The following is a 25,225-nucleotide window of genomic DNA, read 5'->3' on the forward strand; positions in this document are numbered from 1 at the left end:
GATTGAGAGAGTTGGTGAGTGATAAGTCTCTGATAGCATAGCATCCCTACAGGCAATAGCAGGAGGCATCTTCTGCTGCTGCCTTGGGGCCAAATTTCATAAACGTGGTCTCATGGCAGTAGGAGGTGACATCAGATTAAACATGTCTCCTAATGCCAGCTAATGTGGATGTGTAGCAGGTGGATGTGTAGCAGGAGGGAGATCAATTGTGGGTAATCTCAAGGTGGCCTGCTCATCCTTTGAGAAAGGGGAGGGTGTAGAAGCAAGGAAAGAAAGCAGGGGCAAGAGCTTGGGCAGAACATACCAGGATGAGAAGAGGAAAATAGCATACAGAGGAAGGAAGAGAATTAATAAGAAAGATCCTTTTTTCAAGGGAGGGGGTGTAAGAAAGGGGTGATATTATCATGATGGAGATGGTAAAAACTAGTGAAGTGTATCTGGAAGGGAGAGGGTGAGAAGGGTGAAGAGCATCCAGAGAGAGTGAGAGAAAGAAGTGGAAACCACATGTGGAAGGAGAAATGGAAAGGGTGAGAAGATGGATGTGTCTGTAGTAGGAAAGATGCAAGTACAAAGGGAGAAAGTGTGTTTTGAACTATTATTTAATAAAATATATTTTTTAAACTATTGTGATATTTTTTGACGGTACTTATAACCTCCATCCAAAATACTCTACTAAATATTGCCTTGGTAAGAATACTTCATAATGACTTATTTAAATACAGCATATAGAAACTCAAAAAGAAATCCAGTCTCGCCCTAAAATCTCCCAGTCCATTCTGATTTTATTGTCCCTCCACTGAGACGAATACACAGGGCCCTATATACCAAGCTCCTTTCTCAAAGAGCAAATGTGGGAGAAAATATTTAATACTCGGCTTCATTAATACATCCTGCATACTCTACAAACAGTTGGTTTTTCACAGGACAAAGGGGAAAATGGAAGAAGGGAATGGGAAAGGAAAAGAGTCTGAAGAGCAGGAACAAGAAGAAAGAAATGGGGTCAAAAGTGAGTGGGTGTGAAGAAAGAGCCTTTAGGGATGGCGGAAGGGAATGAAAAAAAAGTGGTGGGTGGAGATAGGTATGAAGTATTTGGAGGGCCTGTAGAAGCTAGCGTGAAAGACTGTGCAAATGGTATTAGAGACAAGAGGAAGAACCGTGGATCCTCTTGGAAAGAGGAAATGGTACTTCCATCAATACTGGTTTAGTGCACAGACTTCTGACTCAAATAGAAGAATTGGGCAATGATATTGAATATGTGGACATAAAGGGAAAGATGATAATAGTGGGAAACTTCAATTTATCAGACATGGATTGGAACACCCCACGTGCAAACTGGAAAGAAGTAAGGAGACCATGGGTGCCTTACAAAGAGTTTTACTTGGTAAAATGGTGTCGGAACCCACTAGGGATAATACCAGAGATGTGATCTGCCTAGATTTCAGCAAAGTCATTCATACTGTTCCTTATGGAAAGTGAGCAGCCTAAGGTTGGGATCAGGGTAATGAACTGGATGAGAAATTGGTAGACTGACAGATGTCAGAGGGTGGTGGAAAATAGAATACACTCAGAAGAAATATATATGAACTAGTAAAAAAGGCCCGTTTCTGAAACCAATGAAACGGGCGCTAGCATGTGGGGTTTTTTTTGTGTGTGTTTATGTGTCACAGAGTTATTTGTGTGTGTGTGTGAGGGTGGGGTGTGTGTGCAGGTTGTTGATGTGTGTCTTTTTTTTTTTGTTTGTTTTGTTTTTTTGCTTGGGGGGTTGGGGGATGTGCTGTGCTATGCTGGCAAAGTGGGATGGATTGGTGTGTGGCTTTGAGGGTGTGTGTCTGTTGTATTGTGTGTGTGTGGATTTGTCTGTCAAGGAGGTTTGTGGAGGGGGGTCTTTCTGTTGGTGAAATGTAAATGTAGTTGTGGGGGGGGGGGGTCAGCCTTTGCAGAGTGGTGGATTGTTTTTTCCGTTTTTTTTTTGTGTGTTGTGCTGAGGCAGCGGTGTTTTTTTAGATGGGCGGAAGGTAGAGGAGCACGTTCTTGGTCTGTCGGTATTTTTTGGCCGTTTCAGGGCTGCTGTAGGGGAACACTGGAAGAGAAATGTGCTGTGGGAAGCAGCGCCGTCTTTTTCCATTAGGCTGGGGTTCTGGGCATCCTGGGGAGACGGCTTGCCTGAGGACGGGGATGGTTATTTTAAGTTGGCAGAAGGGAGAGGAGCACGGTCTCGGGCCATCGGGTGGTGATCCAGTATGTTCGGTCCATTTCAGGCCGGCTGCAGGGGAATGCTGGAACATGCGTTGCGGGAAGCTGCGCCAACTTTTTCCGGGTGCTCGGGGAATCCCCGAGGTGGGAGACGGCTTGCCTGAGGCTGGGGATGGTTGGGCACGGCTGCTTTGGCAAAAGGGGAAGAGGAAGGGGGTGGGGAGTTACCTGTAGCTGCGTGAGAAAACGGGTATTCTTTATTTTGTATTATTAGTTTGCATTTCTGTTGAAGAAAGAGTGGATGCCTTTTGAATGATGGAGGTGGTGCGTCGGTGTGCGGTTGTTTCGTTAGTTTGGCAGCCAGTCTCCAGCGATTCCTAGGCAGGGAAGGAGTAGGGAAACACGCTCCGCGTATTTCCCTACTCCTCCCCCTTCCTTGGTCGCTGTTTGCTGCTGGCTGGGTCGCGGGTAATCCTTCCAGCTGGGCCGCAGCTTGTCCTGTTCGCCCACGTCCCAGATGGCGACGGGCACGTTGTTTTCCGGCTCCTCTGACTCCATGTCAAGCGATCCCAGATAATGAGCCATTCTGCTGGGGAATGCTCCTCCCTTATTGTCACGTAGTTTCCTCTGATTGGTCCGTCTTACGTTGCCTAGTGTTGCCTGGGAACGGTGTTGTGATGGTCCTTTGTGTTTCAGAATGTTGAGGGTGTTTTTTCTGATTGGTCCGTCATGCGAGGGCGGGGCAGAGAGACATGGTCAGTGTTGTGGCTTCATCACCATGAATCCAAGAACCCTTCAGGGAGTGACTGAGTGACTTCAGAACATTGTCTTCAGAACTTTGAGGGTGAGTTTTATTATAGTAGATAGGGGGCAAAGCAAGATGGCACCAGCTAGGAAGGATGAAGGAGTTTGGCGATGTTATCTTTGACAGATTTTCCTTTTTTTTTTTTTATTATGGGGAAGAAAAGCTATGCCCCTGATACAGAGGTAGTTGGTCCAATGGAAGGCTATGAGGCATATTTTCAAAGCACTTAGCCATCCAAAGTTCCATAGGTTTCTATGGAACTTTGGAAGGCTAAGTGCTTTGAAAATATGCCTTGTGTACCAGAACTCCACCTTAACATCTCCCTCGTCCCAGGGGCGTAGCCAGACACCCAATTTTGGGTGGGCCTGGGCCCAAGATTGGTGGGCAGAAGAACCCCGCCCCATTCCACAGGTGATTTGGTCTCTCCTGCATGCCATATGGTCTCTCAAACATCCCCACTCTCTCACATCTTTTAAATAGCAGATTTTCACCAGCGGCGAGCAGCAATTAATGTACACTGCTCATGTTGTTCCCACAGCCTTACCAGTGATGCAACTTCCTGTTTCCGCATTGGCGGGAGTACGTCAGAAGGAAGGCTGTGGGGGCAGTGCGAGCAATATGTATCAGTCACTGCTTGCTGCAGACGAAGATCTGCTATTTACAAGGTATGCAGGAGGAACAGTTGTTGGGAGTTTTCAGCTGGTGGGACTTGGGAATCTCTGCCAGCCACATCATAAGTGTGCTGCTACTGGGTGGGCCTGGGCCCACCTAGGCCCACCCTTGGCTACGCCACTGCCTCGGCCTGGCAGCTATAGGGAAGAACAACCACAATGAGAGAATCGGCATCCTCCCAGGCTTAAATTATCGCTCTGTCCCCAGAGGGGCACAGGCTTCCCCCACAGCCCTGCATGTTGGTATCTGGGGCAGTTACGAGGAGAAGAGCACACTGAATGGAATACTTGTGTGCTGTGGGTTTTATCACTCCTCTGGAAGATACCGAAGCTGTAGCAGGTTCTAATTTACTCTTGGTTATAAGATCTCTGTATTCTCTTGGTGAGCATAAAGCAGTTTCTTTGCCTGAAATCTCAACATTACTTTCATTTGAAAAACCTGATGTTATGACTCTTGATTCTCTGTGGGTCGCTATAGACAATTTAGGGAAAATACTTTCTGGTAAATTCAATTAAATTGCAGAAGAACTCTTTCTGGGACAGTAATGGAACAGAATCTGTGCTACAAGATCAAGTTAAGATTGGACACTTTGGAGTTAAACGCATCCAACTTTGAGTTCTCTGAAGCTGCTTTAATTAAAGATAATTTTGGTTAATCATAAGAAGCTGGGGGCATTAAAGAATATATCCAGGCCAAAAAAATCTATGGTTTATACATTTTTCAAGGTCAGCTCAATTTACTGCAGGTCAAATATTGGACATTTTGAATTTGACAAAGGATACTCTTCAACCTGTAGTTATAGTTTATTATATTCCTACCCCTCCCTCTTCAGGCTTTGAGCATTCAGCTGTTACAGATCTTACAGAGCATAGTTTTAAATGTCTGGAACATTTCCTGATTATGGCTGAAAATAGTTGTTTGCTTATTAATATATAAATATCTGTATCATTAATAGTTATGTTTGCTGGGGACGTGGTTGGGGATAATATTTTGACATTGTACTTAAGCAGGCACAGGAAGCAATTATTTTGAGGTTTTCAAATATGGGTCATGCAGAGTAGGAGCCTGTTCTCTTCTTAAATTTTCATGTAAGTGTACAATATATTATAACAAGTATATTTTTTTTCAAGCCAGCTCAGTTCTTGTCTCTTGTGTAGCAAAATATAACAGTTTTTGAAGAAGATCCCCCAGAGACTTAGTCCTATTAGGTCATTTGTATAATTACTGCTTTAATATGTTGTTAAACTTTGACCTTCCTGTTGCTGGGTATCTGTTCTTCTTGTTTTATTATATTTATTTATTTTCTTTCTATTTCTCCTGTTGCTGTATCCGTCCCCCACATATTGAGGACTTTAAACGGGGTAGAGATTGTAATGTGATAATTTCTTCTCTGTTTAATATAATAATTGCCTAATATATCCTATTTCTTATCATATCAAACCTATAAATGGCAAGTGACCGACTCACCTGCAAATGCGCAGTAGAGACTTCCCTCTCTGTCCCGCCCCCGCGTCAAGACGTGATGACGGGGGGAGGGGGGCGGGACAGAGAGGGAAACTGCGCGGAAGGGGAGGGAGGGAACCGCTGACGTCGCTACCGCTCCCCCCCCCCAAGGTAGCCGCTACCGCCCCCCCCCCCCCCCCCCCCCCGGAGTCGCCACCACCCCCCCCCCCCCCTTCACCCGGCCCGGGCCCTCTCTTCGTTATTCAACTTACAGCAGCGCCGAAACAGCAGCAAGCAGCTCAGCTTCAGCTCCCGTCGGCCTTCCTTCCCTGCCTGTGCCCCGCCCTCGCCGACGTGACGTCACACGAAGGCGAGGCATAGGCAGTGAAGGAAGGCCAACGGGAGCTGCTGCTTGCTGCTGTTTTGGCGCTGCTGTGAGTTGAATAATGAAGAGAGGGCCCGGGCCGGGTGAAGGGGGGGGTGGTGGCGACTCCGGGGTGGGGGGGGCGGTAGCGGCTACCTTGGGGGGGGGAGGGGACATGGGAGGTCTCAGAAGGAGGGGGGGGGCCTTGGGGGGGGGAGGGGACATGGGAGGTCTCAGAAGGAGGGGGGGGCCTTGGAGCTGGGAGGGCTAGACTGAAGGGGGCCTTCCAGCTGGCTGGGAAGAAGGCACAGGGGGGGCCTTGGAACTGGGAGGGAGGGAAGGGGGCCTTGGGAGCTGGGGGGGCCTGGGGCCTTGGAACTGGGAGGGAGGGTGGGGGGCCTTGCAGCTGGGAAGGGGGGAGGACTGGAGCCTTGGAGCTGGGAGGGAGGGCAGGGGGGCCCTTACAGTTGTGAGGGAGAGCAGGGGGCCTTGGAACTGGGAGGGAGGGAGGGCCGGGGGCCTTGGGAGCTGGGGGGGAGGGCCTGGGGCCTTGGAACTGGGAGGGAGGGAGGGAGGGAAGGGGGCCTTGGGAGCTGGGGGAGGGCCTGGGGCCTTGGAACTGGGAGGGAGGGAGGGCGGGCAGGGGGCCTTGCAGCTGGGAAGGGGGGAGGACTGGAGCCTTGGAGCTGGGAGGGAGGGCAGGGGGGCCCTTACAGTTGTGAGGGAGAGCAGGGGGCCTTGGAACTGGGAGGGAGGGAGGGAAGGGGGCCTTGGGAGCTGGGGAGGGCCTGGGGCCTTGGAACTGGGAGGGAGGGCGGGGGGCCTTGCAGCTGGGAAGGGGGGAGGACTGGAGCCTTGGAGCTGGGAGGGAGGGCAGGGGGGCCCTTAAAGTTGTGAGGGAGAGCAGGGGGCCTTGGAACTGGGAGGGAGGGAAGGGGGCCTTGGGAGCTGGGGGGGAGGGCCTTGGAACTGGGAGGGAGGGAGGGAAGGGGGCCTTGGGAGCTGGGGGGAGGGCCTGGGGCCTTGGAACTGGGAGGGCGGGGGGCCTTGCAGCTGGGAAGGGGGGAGGACTGGAGCCTTGGAGCTGGGAGGGAGGGCAGGGGGGCCCTTACAGTTGTGAGGGAATGGGGCCCCTTACAGTTGTGATGGAGAGCAGGGGGCCTTGGAACTGGGCTGGAGGGAGGGAAGGGGGCCTTGGGAGCTGGGGGGAGGGCCTTGGAACTGGGAGGGAGGGAGGGCAGGGGGCCTTGCAGCTGGGAAGGGGGGAGGACTGGAGCCTTGGAGCTGGGAGGGAGGGACAGAGGGGGCCTTGGAGCTGGCAGGGAAGGAGGATGGCAGGGGGCCTTGCAGCTGCAACAGGAGGGGGGCCTTGGGAAAAAAAACATTCCAATACGCACCCGTTTTAACGGGCTTAAAGGCTAGTTAATATAATAATTGGATGATACGGCTTATTTCTTATCAAATAATGTACTTGAGATATGTATTTTGAAATAGCATAAAAATAAAATATTTAAAAAAAATATGACTAGTGGAGTGTACTAGGAATTGGTTCTGGGACAGATTCAGTTCAGTATCTTAATGAGCAATATTGTCAATTGGTTAGAAGGAAAAGCTTGCCTTTTTTCAGATGAGAGATAGATTTCCGAATGATTGGGCACCTCAGAGGGAATAGATGACATAAGAAGTGATCTAAAATTAGAAGCATGGCTAATTCTTGTCAGTTAATCTTTAATGTGGAGAAAAGCAGAGCGATACATTTGGGGTGCAGAAATCCAAAGAGCAATATGTGATGGGAGGTGGAGGTGAGATGCTGATCTGCACGGCCAAGTACAGACACTTTGGGGTCCTAAGCTGCATAGAGAGGGCCTAACCAGCAGAATGGAGGAATCAATAATAGCCCTGTACAAGTCATTGGTGAGTTCCTCACATAGAACTCCTGTGCTTATCTATTTAATAATGTGTCCTTGCAATTTGGCATATGTAGGTAGATCATCCTGACAGATAAAAATGTGTTTGAACACAAACCATGTATTCAGAATAAATTATTTACTGTTTCTCAGATATGCAGTGGTTAGGTTATGGACATTCTGTAAATCAACTGTATTGGAGAAACAATCATTGTGTCAAACAGACATGGCTGAATGGTAACAATGATTGCCTTTTGAATTATAGAGAACAATGTTGGATTTTTTCATTACAAGCCGTAATACCCTCTTAGGTCCTGATAGAAACATTTGATTTTGCTGGGAAAGTATGTGCCAAAATCATTGCGAGTCAATACTGACTAGGGAGGTTGGTTTTGTTGTTGGGGTTTCAGTTAATCATTTACTGTTTTGAAAATCTGCTTGGCTAAACTTTCATTGAGAGAGACACTATTTTTCCTGTTATGTCTCTTTTCTTGAGTTGGAGATCTGATCACCTATGTGAATCCTAGCACTGTCATTGTATCAAGGCCAACAGCAGTGATTTGTCTGGAATTTCAATATGTATTTTAAAGTCTCCTATGATCATTAACATAGGAAAGCTAGGGGTTGCCTCAGTAAACAGATCCAGATATTTTGCACAGATGAGATGCGCATTATGTCATGAGCAGCCAAATTGGCTCCTCATCCAGAGGTATTCTGACTCATACAGGTAGGGTGTGGCAGCTACACAATCTCTCTCAGACCAGGACTGCTACCCTTCCACCCCACTTCCTTGGTCGTGGTAGTTGCTGAATGATGAATTCTATTGGGAATTTTCAGTCAGTAGGACTCCCTAGCTTTTGTCCAACCAGATCTCGGTGGTGTTCACTGATGATGAATCGTAGGATATTTGTTATTGACACAGCATTCATCAGACGTAAGCTTCCAAATGTGGTATAGCAGAAAAGAGGGTAAGTAGTTGGTTGGCGGTAGTCTTGCGAGTATAATTAGGCATATGGCTCCTTAAACATATGGCCTCTTGGTGATCAGAGACAGCTATAGTTATTTCTTACCCTGCTACTTGGGATGTCTGAGAACCCTTGTTTTATTGGGCCAGGATATTCTTCTTAAGGCAGATATGAAATCATAGAGCTCTCTGTGTGTACATATTGCAGAGAAGGCTTCATTGATGGCATCTTCCCCAATAGTTTTCCTAGATATAACTTCTCACTAATAGTTTCATACAGTTTGTCCTTGCCACAACATAACATAGTAACTTAAGGAAACAATAGCATAAAGCAATCATCTGGCCTTTCCAGTCTGCCTAAATGGACTGTACTGCTAAAGATCTTAGTTGCCAGCAAAAAAGAGTGTGATCGGTTTGCAATTTATCTTTTTATTTATTTATTTTTATTTATTGCATTTGTATCCCACATTATCCCACCTTTTTGCAGGCTCAATGTGGCTTACAATTCATTGAGGATATGGGAAAATCTTCCTTGTAAGACAGGTTTTTTTTTTCTTTTGGTCATCTTCCTTTATACTTCATCTTGGGTAGAAGAGCATACAAGACTCCCAAATTTCCCATTCCTAATTACAAGGTTCTCTAATAATCTAAATATGGTAATGAGCAGCACTAATGTAATTGTTGACCCAACATCTAACCTCCGATGGTCCATGCATAGGCTTTCAGATAGACCCAGCCAGGTGAGCACCTGCATTTCCACTAGTACTTCAAGTTGATTATATCACTTGTAGCCTGCAAGGCAGCCATGAAAGACTCCTGAGGAAATTAGAAAGTCATGGGATAGAAGGTAATGTCCTGTTGTGGATTAAGAGCTGGTTAAAAGAAAACAGAGTAGAGTTTTTGTCAGTATTTTCACTGGAGAAGGGTAGATAGTGGGGTTCCCCAGTGGTCTGCTGGGAACACTGCTTTTTAACATATTTATAAATGATCTAGAGGGGGAAATAACCAGTGAGGTAATTACATTTGCTGATGACAAAGTTATTCAAAGTCATTAAATCTCAAGAGGATTATGAAAAATTGTAAGAGGACCTTACGAGACTGGGCTTCTAAATGGCAGCTAACATTTAATGTGAGCACGTGCAAAGTGATACATGTGGGAAAGAGTAACCCGAACTATAGCTACGTGATGCTTGGTTCCACATTAGGAGTCACTGCCCAGGAAAAGGATATAGTTTCAGAAATATTAGTTTGAAACCCTGTGCTGAGTGTACAGTGGCGGCTAAGAAACCAAATAGAATGTTAGAAATTATTAGGAAACGAATGGAAAACAAAAATGAGAATGTTATAATGCCTTTCTCTCGCTCCATGGTGTGACTGTATCTCCAATACTTTGTACAATTCTGGTCACCACACCTTTTCTAATTCTGCTATATCTTTTTTTTAAGATATAGCAGAAATAGAAAAGGTACAGAGAAGGGTAACAGAAATGATAAAGGGGATTGGATGGCTTCCCTATGAGGAAAAGCTAAAGCAGCTGAGGGGGCGATATGATAGAGGTTGAGTGGAACAAGTAGACATGAGTCGCTTGTTTATTCTTTCCAAAAATACTAGGACTTGGGGGCACACAATGAAGCTACTAAGTAGTAAATTTAAAACAAACCAGATAAAATATTCCTTCACTCAATGTATAATGAACTCTGGAATTTGTTGCCAGAGAATGTGGTAAAACAGTTAACGTAGCAGGGTTTAAAAAAGGTTTGGATAATTTTCTAGAAGAAAGGTTCATAAGCCATTATTAAGATGGACGGGAAAATCCACTACTTATTTCTAGGATAAGCAGCATAAAATCTATTTTAGTCTTTTGGGATCTTGCCAAGTACTTGTGACCTGGATTAGCCAGTGTTGGAAACAGTGATGGCATGATGTATCTTCGGTCTGTCCCAGTATGGCAAAGCTTATGTTGTTGCATAGATTTCTGTATAATCTTGCCCCCATAACACTTGTCCAGATACTGGCTATCCCCACTACATCTTACTCCAGACAAAATAGACCATAGTACCTAAAGATTGTTAGCCCTCTACAGGCCTTTGAAGCCTCTAATGTCCTCTCAAGGAGCATCACTATCCATATCCTTGTCAAAAGAAGTCACATAATATGATACTTGCCATCAGTCTTTCTCGGGAATAGCCCCTACACTCGAGCTCACTGCTAGAAGGGGTCACTCTTGACAGGACTACAGCTAATTCAGGATGCAGGTGAAAGCCTAGCTCTTCTCTTAAGCCTATAAGTAATGCCATACTGGGAAAAGACCAAGGGTCCATCGAGCCCAGCATCTTGTCCACGACAGCGGCCAATCCAGGCCAAGGGCACCTGGCAAGCTTCCCAAATGTACAAACATTCTATACATGTTATTCCTGGAATTTTGGATTTTTCCAAGTCCATTTAGTAGCGGTTTATGGACTTGTCCTTTAGGAAACCGTCCAACCCCTTTTTAAACTCTGCTAAGCTAACCGCCTTCACCACATTTTCCAGCAATGAATTCCAGAGTTTAATTACAGGTTGGGTGAAGAAAAATTTTCTCCGATTTGTTTTAAATTTACTACACTGTAGTTTAATCGCATGCCCCCTAGTCCTAGTATTTTTGGAAAGCATGAACAGACGCTTCACATCCACCTGTTCCACTCCACTCATTATTTTATATACCTCTATCATGTCTCCCCTCAGCCGTCTCTTCTCCAAGCTGAATAGCCCTAGCCTCCTTAGTCTTTCTTCATAGGGAAGTCGTCCCATCCCCGCTATCATTTTAGTCGCCCTTCGCTGCACCTTTTCCAATTCTACTAAATCTTTCTTGAGATGCGGCGACCAGAATTGAACACAATACTCAAGGTGCGGTCGCACCATGGAGCGATACAAAGGCATTATAACATCCTCACACCTGTTTTCCATACCTTTCCTAATAATACCCAACATTCTATTCGCTTTCCTAGCCGCAGCAGCACACTGAGCAGAAGGTTTCAGTGTATTATCGACGACGACACCCAGATCCCTTTCTTGGTCCGTAACTCCTAACGTGGAACCTTGCATGACGTAGCTATAATTCGGGTTCTTTTTTCCCACATGCATCAGCTTGCACTTGCTCACATTAAGCGTCATTTGCCATTTAACCTCCCAGTCTCGTAAGGTCCTCTTGTAATTTTTCACAATCCTGTCGCGAGTTAACGACTTTGAATAACTTTGTGTCATCAGCAAATTTAATTACCTCGCTAGTTACTCCCATCTCTAAATCATTTATAAATATATTAAAAAGCAGCGGTCCTAGCACAGACCCCTGAGGAACCCCACTAACTACCCTTCTCCATTGTGAATACTGCCCATTTAACCCCACTCTCTGTTTCCTATCCTTTAACCGGTTTTTAATCCACAATAGGACATTTCCTCCTATCCCATGACCCTCCAATTTCCTCTGTAGCCTTTCATGAGGTACCTTGTCAAACGCCTTTTGAAAATCCAGATACACAATATCAACCAGCTCCCCTTTGTCCACATGTTTGTTTACTCCTTCAAAGAATTGAAGTAAATTGGTCAGGCAATATAATATGATTCATGTGTAATGGCAGCCAGTTTATCAAGTTCTGGAATAAACATAAATCATGTGACAGCTGACTATCCACTCATTTGTGGAGGAATGGCCTAGTGGCTAGAGCACCGGTCTTGACATCCAGAGGTGCCCGGTTCAAATCCCACTGCTGCTCTTTGTGATCTTGGGCAAGTCACTTAACCCTCCATTGCCTCAGGTACAGACTTAGATTGTGAGCCCTTCAGGGACAGGGAAATACCTGAATGTAACTCACCTTGAGCTACTGCTGAAAAAGGTGTGAGCAAAATCTAAATAAGTACAAATTTGGCAACCAGACTAGCTTGCTGTGCACCTTGTAACTATGACTAGTCCCCATCCCTTATTGAGCTATACATTCATCAATTTACCCACCCATCTATTTACCCCAACCACTTTGTACTACTCATCTTGTCTGTGTGTATTCAAGCAAACCTTTTTTTAATGTGATAAAATTTCATCTTAATAAGATTCAGGACTTTATGGAAAGCATAATATTTAAAGAGTTGCAAGATAGGAAGTTTTAAACTAGCATTACTATCTAATATAATAAAACGCACCGTGAACGTTCTGAAGACAACGTTCTGAAGCCACTCAAACACTCCCTGTAGGGTTCATGGATTCGTGGTGTGAAGCCAGCCAGCCGTCTCTGCCCCGCCCTCGCGTCAAACGTCATGATGTCGAGGGCGGAAAAAAACCCAAACAATTCCGGCAGCGCAGCCTCAGGGAAGGAGGCAGCGCTCCTGACGTCTCTAGCCTTCCCTTCGCTGTGTTCCGCCTTCTTCTGACGTCAAGGATGACGTCAGAAGAAGGCGGAACACAGCGAAGGGAAGGCTAGACGTCGGGAGCGCCGCCTCCTTCCCTGACGCTGCGCTGCCGGAACCGCCACGGAGGTAAATTTAAAAAGAAGAAAAAAAAAAAAGGATGTTGGGGGGAGAGAAGAGGGTGGGCAGTAAAGTTGAACAATGGGAGCGGGAGGGCAGGGGAGAAACGACAGCATGGATGCGAAGGGGGGGGGCATGGATGCGAAGGGGGGGGGAGAAGAGGGCGGGCCAGACTGGGACATGGGAGAGAGAGGAGCATGGATGCGAGGGGGGGTCATGGAAGGGAGAGAGGGGACTTGCTGGAAAAGGATGAATGGAGGCGGCAGGGGACAGAGGAGCATGGATTGGGAGGGCAGGGCTCAGGGAGAGAGGGGAATTGCTGGAAAGGGATGAATGGAGGGGGCAGGGGACAGAGCAGCATGAATTGGGAGGGCAGGGCTCAGGGAGAGAGGGGAATTGCTGGATAGGGATGAATGGAGGGGACAGATGGGCATGGATGGATATGGATTGCAGGGCAGGGCTCAGGGAGAGAGGGGAATTGCTGGATAGGGATGAATGGAGGGGGCAGGTGACAGAGGAGCATGGATGGGCATGGATTGGGAGGGCAGGGCTCAGGGAGAGGGGAATTGCTGGATAGGGATGAATAGAGGGGACAGATGGGCATGGATGGATATGGATTGCAGGGCAGGGCTCAGGGAGAGAGGGGAATTGCTGGATAGGGATGAATGGAGGGGGCAGGTGACAGAGGAGCATGGATGGGCATGGAATGGGAGGGCAGGGCTCAGGGAGAGAGGGGAATTGCTGGAAAAGGATGAATGGAGGGGGCAGGGGACAGATGGGCATGGATTGGGAGGGCAGGGCTCACACTCTCTCTCTCATATACAATGTCTTTCTGACTCTCACTCTCACACACTCTGTCTCACACTGTATCACATTCACTCTCTATGTGCCACACAGTCACTCACACACTCGCTTGGTCTCATACACTCACTCTCACAGAGAATCTGTGTTTCACACACACACTCTCTCTCTCGCCCACACACACACACTCTCTCTCACACTGTGCCTCACATACACACTTGCACACACTCTCATTCTCACACACACACTCTCTCACAAACACACTCACACCCAGACTCACTCTCTCTCACACACACACACACACACACTCACACTTTCACTCTGACTCTCAAACAGTCACTCTCACATACACTCTTCCAAACATACACACTCCGAGGAAAACCTTGCTAGCGCCCGTTTCATTTGTGTCAGAAACTGGCCTTTTTTACTAGTTATTTATATGTAATGTTTTGTCTGTGAATTTTAATTTGTGGATGTGAGATTGTAACCAGCTTAGATTTTTATAGATAATGTGGGATATATATCTGATAAATAAATGTTACATACTGACATTACGAGCATCATATCTGTTTGAATTCTGCAGTGCAAAAGTCCTCAAATCCAATCCTCGAGATCCATATCCTAGGCTGGTTTTCAGGATTTCCACAGTGAATGTGTATGAGATCTGTTTGCATTCACTACTTCTGTTGCATGCAAACAGATCTCAGACATATTCATGGTGGAAATCCTAAAAAACAGGCTGGGTTGTGGACCTCAAGGACTGGATTTGAGGACCCCTGCTGTAGTACGTATTGCCTATTAAAGTGTGATTCATATAATATGAATGACACACTGTAATAGGTGTGCTGATCTCATGATCATCATATGTTATATGAATGTTCCTCCATGCTGTCTGTTCATTTGTACCCTGCTGACATTTATCATATTTCTGTTATATGATTGCTATTTCTGTTATCAGGATTCAATTTGCCTATCTTCAGGTTTACCTAATTAATTATATGTATGCTTGTATTTGTTGGAAATATTGCAAGTTAATTATATCTAATAGTGGTTTTACCTTTCCTTGCAGCCAGAAAGGATAGACCCCAGTGCATCCAGGCAAGGTTATGATGTGCGTTCAGATGTCTGGAGCTTGGGAATCACGCTGGTGAGTTCACATCTCATTTCCTTGCTTTGTTGGAATTGCATGTTGTGCAGACTGGATGGACTGTTCAGGTCTTTATCTGTTATCATTTACTATGTTACTATGTTTTAATCATGTTCGGAGCCAATAAAAAGTGATGCTGCTGTTTTTTTTTTTTTTTTTTTAACGGCTTTGGAATTCACTACAGATAACAGGATCTTTTTTTAAAGCCTTCCTCTTAAAGAGCTGTTAGGGCAGTTTTGGCAACCTCCAGTATCATGTGACATATGAATGCATTCTTACTGATACTCTGGTCCCCCCAAAATGTTAACATTATGACCATTTCCAAAGCTTACAGGCCAGCTTGGTTGATGTCTTGATTCACTAACCAGAAGCTAGAATCTGGTTGGGGACCCCACCCTCCTAGTGGATGTTGGAGGAGATTTTCAAGGACAATTGTAGTTGTTATGACGCAAACAGAAGAATGGGTACTGACCCTTGTGTTTCAGAAACAGATTAAAAAAAAAAGGTGAATTTGTTGGATCTCTTATCTTCTTTCAACTTGAAATAAAAAAATTAAGTGGAGAGGGAAAATACCAGCATTGGTTGGAATGAGAAATTGTTAAATGAAAAGTGAATGAGTGAATAGCTTATCAGTTAGCTAAAAACAGCTTAGAAAACCATTTAAAAACACTGTCGCATAAAGACCAGTAGAAGCAAGCGGCGCTACTTTTGTAGCTGGATGGTGCAAACTTCATCTTAGGCTGCCTGCCATCACAATGTCCCGAGTGGCCAGAGAGCCCTTCCTTGCCTCATGAGCTCTGAGCTTCCTTGCCGTGCTGGGTTCTGGGCCTGTCTGCAGTCCTCTTCCCAGTGTAGCCATTCCTAAGTTGAAATCCTCATAAATGGTGTGGAGGGGGCTGCCGTGGACGTCGCCCAGATGTGAGAACAAGCAACCTGCTTGTCCTCGGAAAAAGCGAAAGATACATACCTGTAGCAGGTATTCTCCGAGGACAGCAGGCTGATTGTTCTCACCAACCCTCCCTCCTCCCCTTTGGAGTTGTTATTTTCTTATTTCTTTGCTCTTTCATTTAACTGAGCGGGAGCGCACGGGTGGGAAGACGGCCGTGCATGCGCAGTGGGCGTGCCCCGCGCGTGGGACCTCCCGTGAGACTTTTTGAGTTTGCTGTGAAACTCTTCCGGTTGGAGGGGGCTGCCGTGGACGTCATATTTCTAGCAAGTTTTGGACTTGTGCTAATTCAAGCCTTTATGCACATGAACATTTGTGAATGGGCCCCAGGATTTTTGAAAGCAAACTGAGTCCTTCCTTTTTTTTTCACTATAGAAAGAATATCTCACCAATAAAGAATACTACCACAAGTTACTTTCAAAAGTTAGACAAAATTCTTCATAAAATATGTATAAGACAACTTTTTAAATTATGGAATTATGCACACAGCTTAGCAGTGTTCATGAGAGGCAAAGTAAAAAAAAAAATCTTTGTCAGCTGCCCTATACATTTCTGCAAATATAGTTTAAAGCCAAAGATCAGCAAATATATTATGACCAGATTCTTTTTTGTTGTTGTTTTTTCTTAAGAAAAATGACAGGTGGTCCCCAGTTTACTATGTGAAAGCCTAGTGCCCTAAATTTTATATTTCTGAAACTAGACAAAATGGTGAATGCATCAGTTACTTAAAATCCGCTTTCAAATCAGAGACAGTCATGTGCACATTAGCTTTACTTCAAGGAGGATTATGGATTAAATTAAATTGGAACATTGACTTGTACATTGTTGAAAAAAATGTTCTGTTTGGTTTGAAATGATATAACTTGGAGCCCAGTTTCTTATATTCCTGCAATTGGATCATGTGAATGATGGCGTGAGGAGGTGACCATGAGTCTCTTGGTTTTGACCCTATCTCCTTCAGTCTGTCACCAAATAATGATAAAATAATTGAATACTCAGTTGCATGTTGTTGAAATTCTAGATGTAAATCTATTTTTGTAGGTATATGCAGAATACAACAGTTTATTTATATTCTTTCAGTATGAGCTGGCCACAGGGCGATTCCCGTACCCAAAGTGGAACAGTGTATTTGATCAGTTAACACAGGTGGTAAAGGGAGACCCACCCCAGTTAAGCAACTCGGAGGAAAGAGAGTTTTCTCCAAGCTTCATTAACTTTGTCAACCTGTGGTAAGTGCTAAGACATCTAACCTCGTAAAACTTGCTATCATGCTACTTTAAAGTGCAAGCCTAGAATTTGCTCTTTTCAGTTCACCTGACTTTTTAGTGATGCCTGCAATGCACAGATGCCAAAATTGGAACGGCCAGTTGAAGTTTGAGGAGTCGTGGAACCATGTTTTCTGTTAAAGGAATTTTATTTCCAAAGAGAGACACTCAGCTGGCCTCCTTTAATTTGAGCTCTAACAGGTAGCCAATGTAAAAATATCACCAATCAGTCTGGCTACAATATATACTGAATCCATGCGTATAAAACATTACAGTAGTCCAATAAAGAAAACATTGAAGCACAAACTAACTTCTGCAAATCATCAGTAGAAAAATAAAAACAAATCTGACAAAATGTAAATTTAAAAAAGATATATACATAATATGTCATTTTTTAGATTCACCAGTGGTGCTCGCATGGAAATGATCCTGCATGTCGTCCTGTTGGTTTTACTGCTGCTTCCACTGATAACGATGCCTCCCAGGAAGGCAGCAAAAAGGGGGGGGGCAATGCAGGGAGGGTAGGAGAGCTGAAAGAGAGACAGGACCAGGCTGCATGTTGCAGGAGGGAGGTCGTGGGTTGGAATAGGAACCAGGGGGGGGGGGGTCATACTGGATTGGGGGAGGAAAAAGATGGGGGGTAATGTTGGATGGAAAGAAGAAAGTGATGGAAAAGAAACAGTGTGATGAGTGGAAAGAAAACGATGGAGTGATGCTACATGGGGGAAGAGAGGGAAAGATGGGGCCATGGTGGATGGGGGGAGAGAGAGAGAGAGATGGAGCAATGCTGGTTGGCAGGGGGAGAGAGAGGGACAGAGGAAATGCTGCCTGGCAGGGAAGAGAGAGACAGAGGACATGCTGCCTGGCAGGAAAGAGAGGCAGAGGAGAGAGAGACAGAGGAAATTCTGTCTGGCAGGGAAGCGAGAGAGACAGGAAATTCTGTCTGGCAGGGAAGAGAGAGAGACAGGAAATTCTGTCTGGCAGGGAAGAGAGAGAGACGGAGGAAATTCTGTCTGACAGGGAAGAGAGAGAGAGATACGGAGGAAAGTCTGGCAGGGAAGAGAGAGAGAGAGAGAGACGGAGGAAATGCTGCCTGGCATTCCCTTCGGTTCTCACAGCTCCATTTTGTACCTTGTACAGTATTTCATGTTCCTCATCTCAATACATCTTCCTTCTCGCAATCCTTGTTCAGAACTTTTTCTCCTCTCTCGGTCTGGATTCCTTCTTACAGTTCCTCTCCCACCCCTTCCCAGCAATTTTATATGTCCCAGCCACTATCACTTTTTACTACTAACCTTCCCTATCTCAACCTGTTTCTCATCCTCCTCATAGGCGAGAGGAGGCAGGAGGTGTGTGACTACAGTTAACCCATGGAGGTTAGATAACAGGAGACAGGATGACATCAAAAAGCTGAAGCCAGTTAATGTTTGATAAAATTATAATACATGGACATTTTTTATATTGTTTGTCCATCACATCCTGCAGAGACTCCTGAGGCAGGCCTTTAGCCGAAACACAGGCCTGTGTCGAGCCATTGGATGCAATAAAGAATTGAACTTCAGCTGTTTGATGCAATAAAGAATTAGACTTCGCAGTGTTGTTTGTCAACGTTTTGGTACCTTTGTGTTTGTACACCTAACGCTGGCAAACATCAAATTTGTTGCAAAAGCCTTGGTTTCAGGGTGGTTTCTTTTGAGAGACTACCATTGCTAATGTTTCTGTGATTTCTTCTATTGCTTTAGCCAAACTCTTGAAAATTTGGCTATATCTGTATATTAATACAGTAAGGTGGGTTTGCATTGCTTAAAATTAGCCCTTTGCTGCCATCTGCTGATCTGTAAAAGAGAGACAAACTGCAAGAAAGCTGTTTACAAGACTATTGACAGACGGCCAATGCAGTAATAAAGTGTCTAAGGTTTGCCTGCTGATTTTGTGCAAACTTTTATATGCATTTTATGTAAAAAAAAAAAAAAACATTTTTCTATGCAGGAACCAAGCTTGTGCAGGGCCTCTGGCAGGCCAACTTTCCAAGTTTATTTAGATTTGATATACCGTCGTAGAGGGGCCTTTCAAGGCAGGTCACATACAAAACACATGCAAAGGTTGAAAGGAAAAGAAATACAATGGTTGACAGGACAGAGGAATAAGGGGCAGGGGGAAGGTTTGAAGGATGAAATCTGCTCCTGTTACCTGGTGGCGCTCATAGTGGGTAGTGGAGCAGAAACCAAATAGGTTAGCTGCCAAAGCCATCTGAATAGGAATGTTTTAAGGTAGGATTTAGATCTGTCCAATGATTGCTTGAGACGAAGGTGAAAAGGAAGGGAGCTCCAAAATGTAGGGTCTATAACACTCTAGATCATATAAAAAATGTTAGTACTAATGGAGTCAATGCAGATATTTTATTTTATTTTTTTTATTTGCTGCATTTGTACCCCACATTTTCCCACCTATTTGCAGGCTCAATGTGGCTTACACTATGTTGCAAAAGGTATAATCATAAACAGAGTAAGAGGTATGGTCTAATTTAACATATTACTATGTAAAAAATTAAGTAGATAGGTCAGTAGAATTATTTACATAACACAAAATAAAACAGGTTAGTTAGTTTAGATGTAGAATGGAATAGTGATGCCTGCACATCCCAATCAGTAGGAGAGAGAATCCCTAGGATCAGAGAGGGAGTGGCAGTAAGTTTGGGAAGGCTTTTAAAAATTACTCACAAGAAGACACAAAGAGTGAGTGAGAGGAAGATGATTTTTCCTTTGTACTGATTATTTTGTGGATGAATATTTTAAGTGTTGAGCTCTGGGAACTGATTTCTTTTAATTCCTTGTGGAATTGATCAGCCCAGATAGGGAACTGGGCTGTGCTGAGCGGACTGAATTGATCCCAGAAGAGCTAGAGCCCTTGCAGGCAAAGTGAGGGGAAAGAACATAAGTTAAAGAGACTGGTGGAGTTTACAGAGGGCTGGAGAAAGGCAAAGGTTACGTAATAGCCAGCAGACTGGAATTGCCACTTTTAAAAAATGAGCACTCTAACTGAAGTATGGACTGGCCAAGGGGAAAGACAAGTCATTGGCTATGCCTCTGCAGCAGCTGGCTGGGGCCTGGTCAACTATAAGGGATAACTGGAGCCTTGTTATATATGGGAGAATTGTAAGGGATTCTGTGAACACTTTAATCTGGACTTCTGCATTAAGTTGATTCTGACAATGTATATAAATGTAACCACATTGTTTTGCTAATTTGCCTTTTGTACTTTACCTTTAGAAAATTGCAATAATAATTTTGTTTTATGTTTCAACATTTTTTATTGATGACAGTTCAAATGAAAAATTTCCAATAATCTGAATATGCATATGGTTAGAAACAAACATGAACGCCTTATAACCATGTATTACAGTCCGTCATCAATTTCTTTTAAAACATTTTCTCCCCCCCCCCCCCCCCCCCCCCCCCCCCCCCCCCCCCCCCCCCCCCCTCTGCTTGTGTTTTAACTCCCCCCCTTTTCCTTATAGAACATTAAAAGCAGTTTAAATACAACCTTTTAAGCCAGAACAACATAGTCTGAACAGTAACAAAGCTAACAGTTCTCCATCGATTGACTATATTTAACCTGTAGCTCCCTCCCCCCCTCATATTCTATGACACTACTCTCCTATAACGACCATAGCCAAGTATAACAATGCTTCATGGATCTCATTAACACTTTTGACCCCCCCTCCCCCTTCTCCCCAGCTTCCCCTACACGAACCCTGCCCTCCCCCCCCCCCCCGATGCTTTGTACACCCCTCTTTGTGCTGCATGCTTACCCATATCAGACTACTTCACGCCCCCTTTAGTACCCTGATAATTTTGTTTTAAAAGCAGTGTTATAGGTAACCTGTATTAACACAATCCATACTTTTCTATAACTTTTGAAATTTTTGTTGCATAAATCCTTCAGATTAACTAAGGTTTCAGCACCGTGCATGTGTGTGCAATGTCTTTCTGAGGCTGCACAAGTAATTTGGCACTTAGTGCTCTTGTGGTACCCTGTCAAGGCACATATATGTGTACTCTTGTAAGAGTGACAAGGTTTCTTATGTGTGTGTGCCTTCTGAGGACAGTGAGGTATCTAGACACCATACATGTGTCTCCCTCTCTCTCTCTCTCTCTCTCTCTCTCTCTCTATCTATATATATATATATTTTTTTTTTTGTTTTATTTGTTTTGCTAAAAACATGTCTCTCTTTTCTTACATTTCAGCCTTACAAAGGATGAATCAAAAAGGCCAAAGTATAAAGAACTTCTGGTAAGTCAGAAGTGCTTCTACAAGTCTGAGCAAGCTCTTTGGAGCTCAGTTTTCTGGTAAATAAAATAAAACTAGAATTAATTTTTATTTACCAGTTCGGAGGAATTTATGGGGAAGAAATTATTAAAGTTCGGTGGTTTAGTTAAAGAAAAAAAGTGTTTATAATTCTTTTGTGCATTTGGACCAGCACTTCCTGTGTCATCGTCCTATCCATTTGTGTATGTTATGTAGTGGAGCTTTTCAGAGCAGGATTCTACATAGATTCAGATTCTAGGGTTGCACAGTGCTTGATTCATGACTTTATTTTCCCACTGACTGCTTCCAGCTTAAAATAAAAAACAAAGAAGCTGTCATTTCAGGAACATATTTCTAAAACTGAAATCTGATTCTGAGCCCTGTTTATTAAGCAGTGCTAGAGGCGCGTTAGTGTTTTTAACGCGCGCTAACCTTGTAGACGCCCATACTATTTCTATGGGCATCTACACGGTTAGCATGCACAAACTTTTAGCACACCTTAATAAACAGGACACTTAGTTTGTTCTTGATAGCATGTTTACAGAAAAACGAGAGAATTCATGATCCTCATTTAATACATTTCTTGGGTTATATGGATAAATGAAAAATTCTTACCCTGCCTTTCTAGACCTTGGATCAGCCCATTGAGTTGCTTTATAGGGTTGATCTGGTTCTCATTGTGCTCCATTGCATCTACGTATGCGGTCCTGCTTTTCTTAACCGCAGGACCCAGAGGTGCAGTGAGGCAAAATTAGAATTGGTTTAGCTTATTGTGTGTGACCTGAGCCAGCTGGCAGCCCTTCCTTTGTCTCATAGTAAAGGCCTTCGAGATGGTGTGTGCTGTGACGTGCTGTCACACTGCTATAGTGCCTGACTTCCGGGCATATGAGGTGTTCAGTGGAGATCGTTAGTGTACACATTGTCACAGGCTGCTGCGAACGGCATCTATGTATTCTACATATATGTTTATCATCTTAAGTAGAGTGGTGTGGTAGCCGTGTTAGTCCACTTTTAAAGGTAACCAATAGAAATCAAACAAAATAAAACATGGAAAAGAAAACGAACAAGGGCAACCTTCGAAAGCTAATCAAGAAATGTATTAAGTTATGTCCAATAAAAAAGATATCATCTTATTTTCTTTTCCAAGTTTTATTTTGTTTGATTTCTATTGATCATCTTATTAAGGAAATAGCACCTCATGTTATCATTTACACAGAAATTACTCCATATAAATAATAATAGAAAGCATTTGTTGTGTTTTGCTGTCCTAATTCAGAAACACACCTTCATCCTGATGTATGAAGAGCGCGCTGTAGATGTGGCGGGATACGTGTGTAAAATCCTCGATCAAATGCCCGTGACCCCCAGCTCCCCTATGTATGTGGACTAACCGTGCTGCTACAGAGAACTCCAGGAAAAGGGCTGAGAAGAAAATGAGATGTACACAAGTGTCAGCGCCTCTTGCAGTGTTTTAACGCTCGCCCAGACACCATGTGCAATAAGATTGGTGTTCTCATCATGTCTGTATACTCTTCTCACCTAGGAAATGCATCCTGTCTAATACCCCATCACACAGTGTTAGTAGTGATCAGGAGAGAGGGACAGGCCCTCAACTTGCTCCTTCACATATAGATTAATGAAATGTACAAGTAAGTATAGCTCGGTGTGTTCACCCAATTTGGATGGCACCCAGAATGTATTTCTAGACTCTAAAGTGGAAAAGTACGGAGGCTGTTGTGTGATTCGCTGGAATGTTCCTGCTGTCAGACTCTTCCCAGAGATCAGTCAGGCCCTGCGTGTTGCCTTTGCTTCCTAGTCCCTGTGCAGCAGGGCTCGGGAGGGTATGTTCTCTCTTCACAAAGTGCAATAGATAATCCCTTTTCCCACTTTCTTGCTGCTGTGTTCCTGGAACAGCTTGTTTTATTCAGTTTCAGTTTCTTTTTTTATTGGTCCAACATATACTCAGCTGTTCCCCAAAATGTCCCAATTCTTGCTGGTCTTAATACTAGATGCATAGGCTTTGCAAGATAGGATGTTAGTGTTATGGTAAGTTTGACGTCTTTCACCAGCACTGAGAATATGCCACCTGGCTCTTTTTCATCTTAGTTTCAGAGATGCACTTGGGCTCTGACAGCTGATCCCTTCTCTTCTGTGTCTCTCTTGGATGGATGTGTGCTCTGGTATCTTCTGTCCTTGTCTGTCTCTGTTGGATGTGTCTTATCGTCATTGGTTCTCTTGGGTTGAGCCTAGAGAGCTGAGAGTTTCTGTCCTACCTCTGGGTTGGTTCATTGTGGGTGTCATTGCTGCTACTTCTTTGTTTTCCTGCCATGTGTCTTGTTCAAGTTTCTTGTCTACTTCTGCCGGATTCCTTCTCCAAATTTTGTCTAGACTCCTGTCTTGCCAGGTGTTTTTATGTTCATGTCCTTTTTTTCATTAGCATTCTTGCTTTGCTAAGTTAGTGCTGTTTTTAGCCTGTCCTTAGCACTAAGACTAATGCTGAAGAAGACTGGCCTTTAACCAGCTCTGCGAATCTGACCTCTTTCTTTCTCCTCAAGGGATCCCTTCCCAGTGGCCACCTACTCACGTCCCAGCCAGGGTCCATGACAGCCTCATTTCCAGGCTTTCTGGCCAAAGGCATGCTGGGACTCCAGTAGACTGACCACATTCAGAGACCGGTCTTCCAACCCATATTTACACAATCCATTTTCTAGTCAGCAGAATACAACTCCAGAGTCTCCTAGTTAATGTATGCAGATATTGGAATGTAGATAATGATTACAGTAACCTATTCTGCCCCCCCCCCCCCTTTTTATAGGGATCCTGAGTAATACACAGCAGTACAGAGCAGCAGTCACCAGACACCATACAAACACTGACAGGTTCTTCATTCATGCAAAAGCCTCTTTACCACCAGTTATTGGCAAAACAAAGCAGCACCAACAGCCGAGATCCTAGTTTTTCAGTAGAAATTTGTGCAGAAATCCTAGACATGTTCTGCACTGACACATGCAGGCATTTTTCCATTTGTTCGTTTTTCCAACTGAGTTTCTTTAATATCTGAAAGAGATCCATAGTGAACTGCTGCTTTTATTTTTATTTTACTTCTGAGATCACTTTACTTCTCTTTCTCCCATTCTCAGTATGGCTTTATTCCCACACACTGGACGTTCCCCAGAGTGGGTCTGGCAAAGCTATTGAATAGTAATCATCTAAAGCCATGCTGTCAGCCAGACCCAGGCAGGATTGGGGGTACTGTCTGGGACCAGGAACTGTAGCTTTCCTTTTTATTTGTAGTCCATTTTTGGACTTTTTGAGTTCTGCTTTTGGGGAAGCAGAAACAGGGGCTTTTAATGCAGAACAGAATGTTGAGGGGAAGAAAAGGATGGTCCTTGGACTTTCCCATGATGCAGATGACTGTACAGAATGGCAATTTAATAGATTATTAATCATAGATTATTATAAACTATTATGGATGAGGTGTTTAATACAGTGTATCTTTATTAAAAAAAAAACAAAAAAAAAAGCAAAAACAGAAACAAAAAATAATAAGGTGTATAATGTTCCCAAGCTGTGAAAATAGTGTAAGAAGTGTACAGTGTGAGATCTGCGGGGTATTTTCTCTTGTACCATAGACAAATGTATAAAAATGATAAACTGCTGATGTGCAGGGATATTGCCTTATTTGTCTGTAAAATGGAGCTTGGAAACGTAACATCTGGCTGGAAGAGCTCTAGGGTATTTTATCCTTTTATTTTGGTTTGACCTTCTCTATTTAAAGATATTATACATGGAATCTAAGTGTTTATGTAATGGTTCTATACTTTTGCCTGCAGGTCAGTTGTAATAAAACTAGGATGTAACTGTGACCTTGTTACTTTATTTATTTAGATTTTGCTCACACCTTTTTCAGTAG

The 25,225-nt window shown here is 44.2% G+C and overlaps 1 protein-coding gene across 2 annotated transcripts in view; it reads left to right on the plus strand.

The window, feature by feature from the left end:
* The window catches only part of MAP2K4 (mitogen-activated protein kinase kinase 4), a 158,083-nt gene extending 132,905 nt beyond the window's left edge, over positions 1-25,178 (plus strand). For both annotated transcript variants that reach the window (XM_030207980.1, XM_030207981.1), the window contains 4 exons: positions 14,716-14,793; positions 16,820-16,968; positions 21,252-21,297; positions 22,589-25,178. In XM_030207980.1, coding sequence (XP_030063840.1) covers positions 14,716-14,793; positions 16,820-16,968; positions 21,252-21,297; positions 22,589-22,702 — 387 coding nt within the window. In that variant the 3' untranslated portion in view covers positions 22,703-25,178. The remainder of the gene's footprint in view (positions 1-14,715; positions 14,794-16,819; positions 16,969-21,251; positions 21,298-22,588) is intronic.
* The last annotated feature ends 47 nt before the right edge of the window (positions 25,179-25,225 follow it).

The sequence above is a fragment of the Microcaecilia unicolor genome, chromosome 6 (genome assembly GCF_901765095.1).
Source record: "Microcaecilia unicolor chromosome 6, aMicUni1.1, whole genome shotgun sequence".
Taxonomy (NCBI): Eukaryota; Metazoa; Chordata; class Amphibia; order Gymnophiona; family Siphonopidae; genus Microcaecilia; species Microcaecilia unicolor.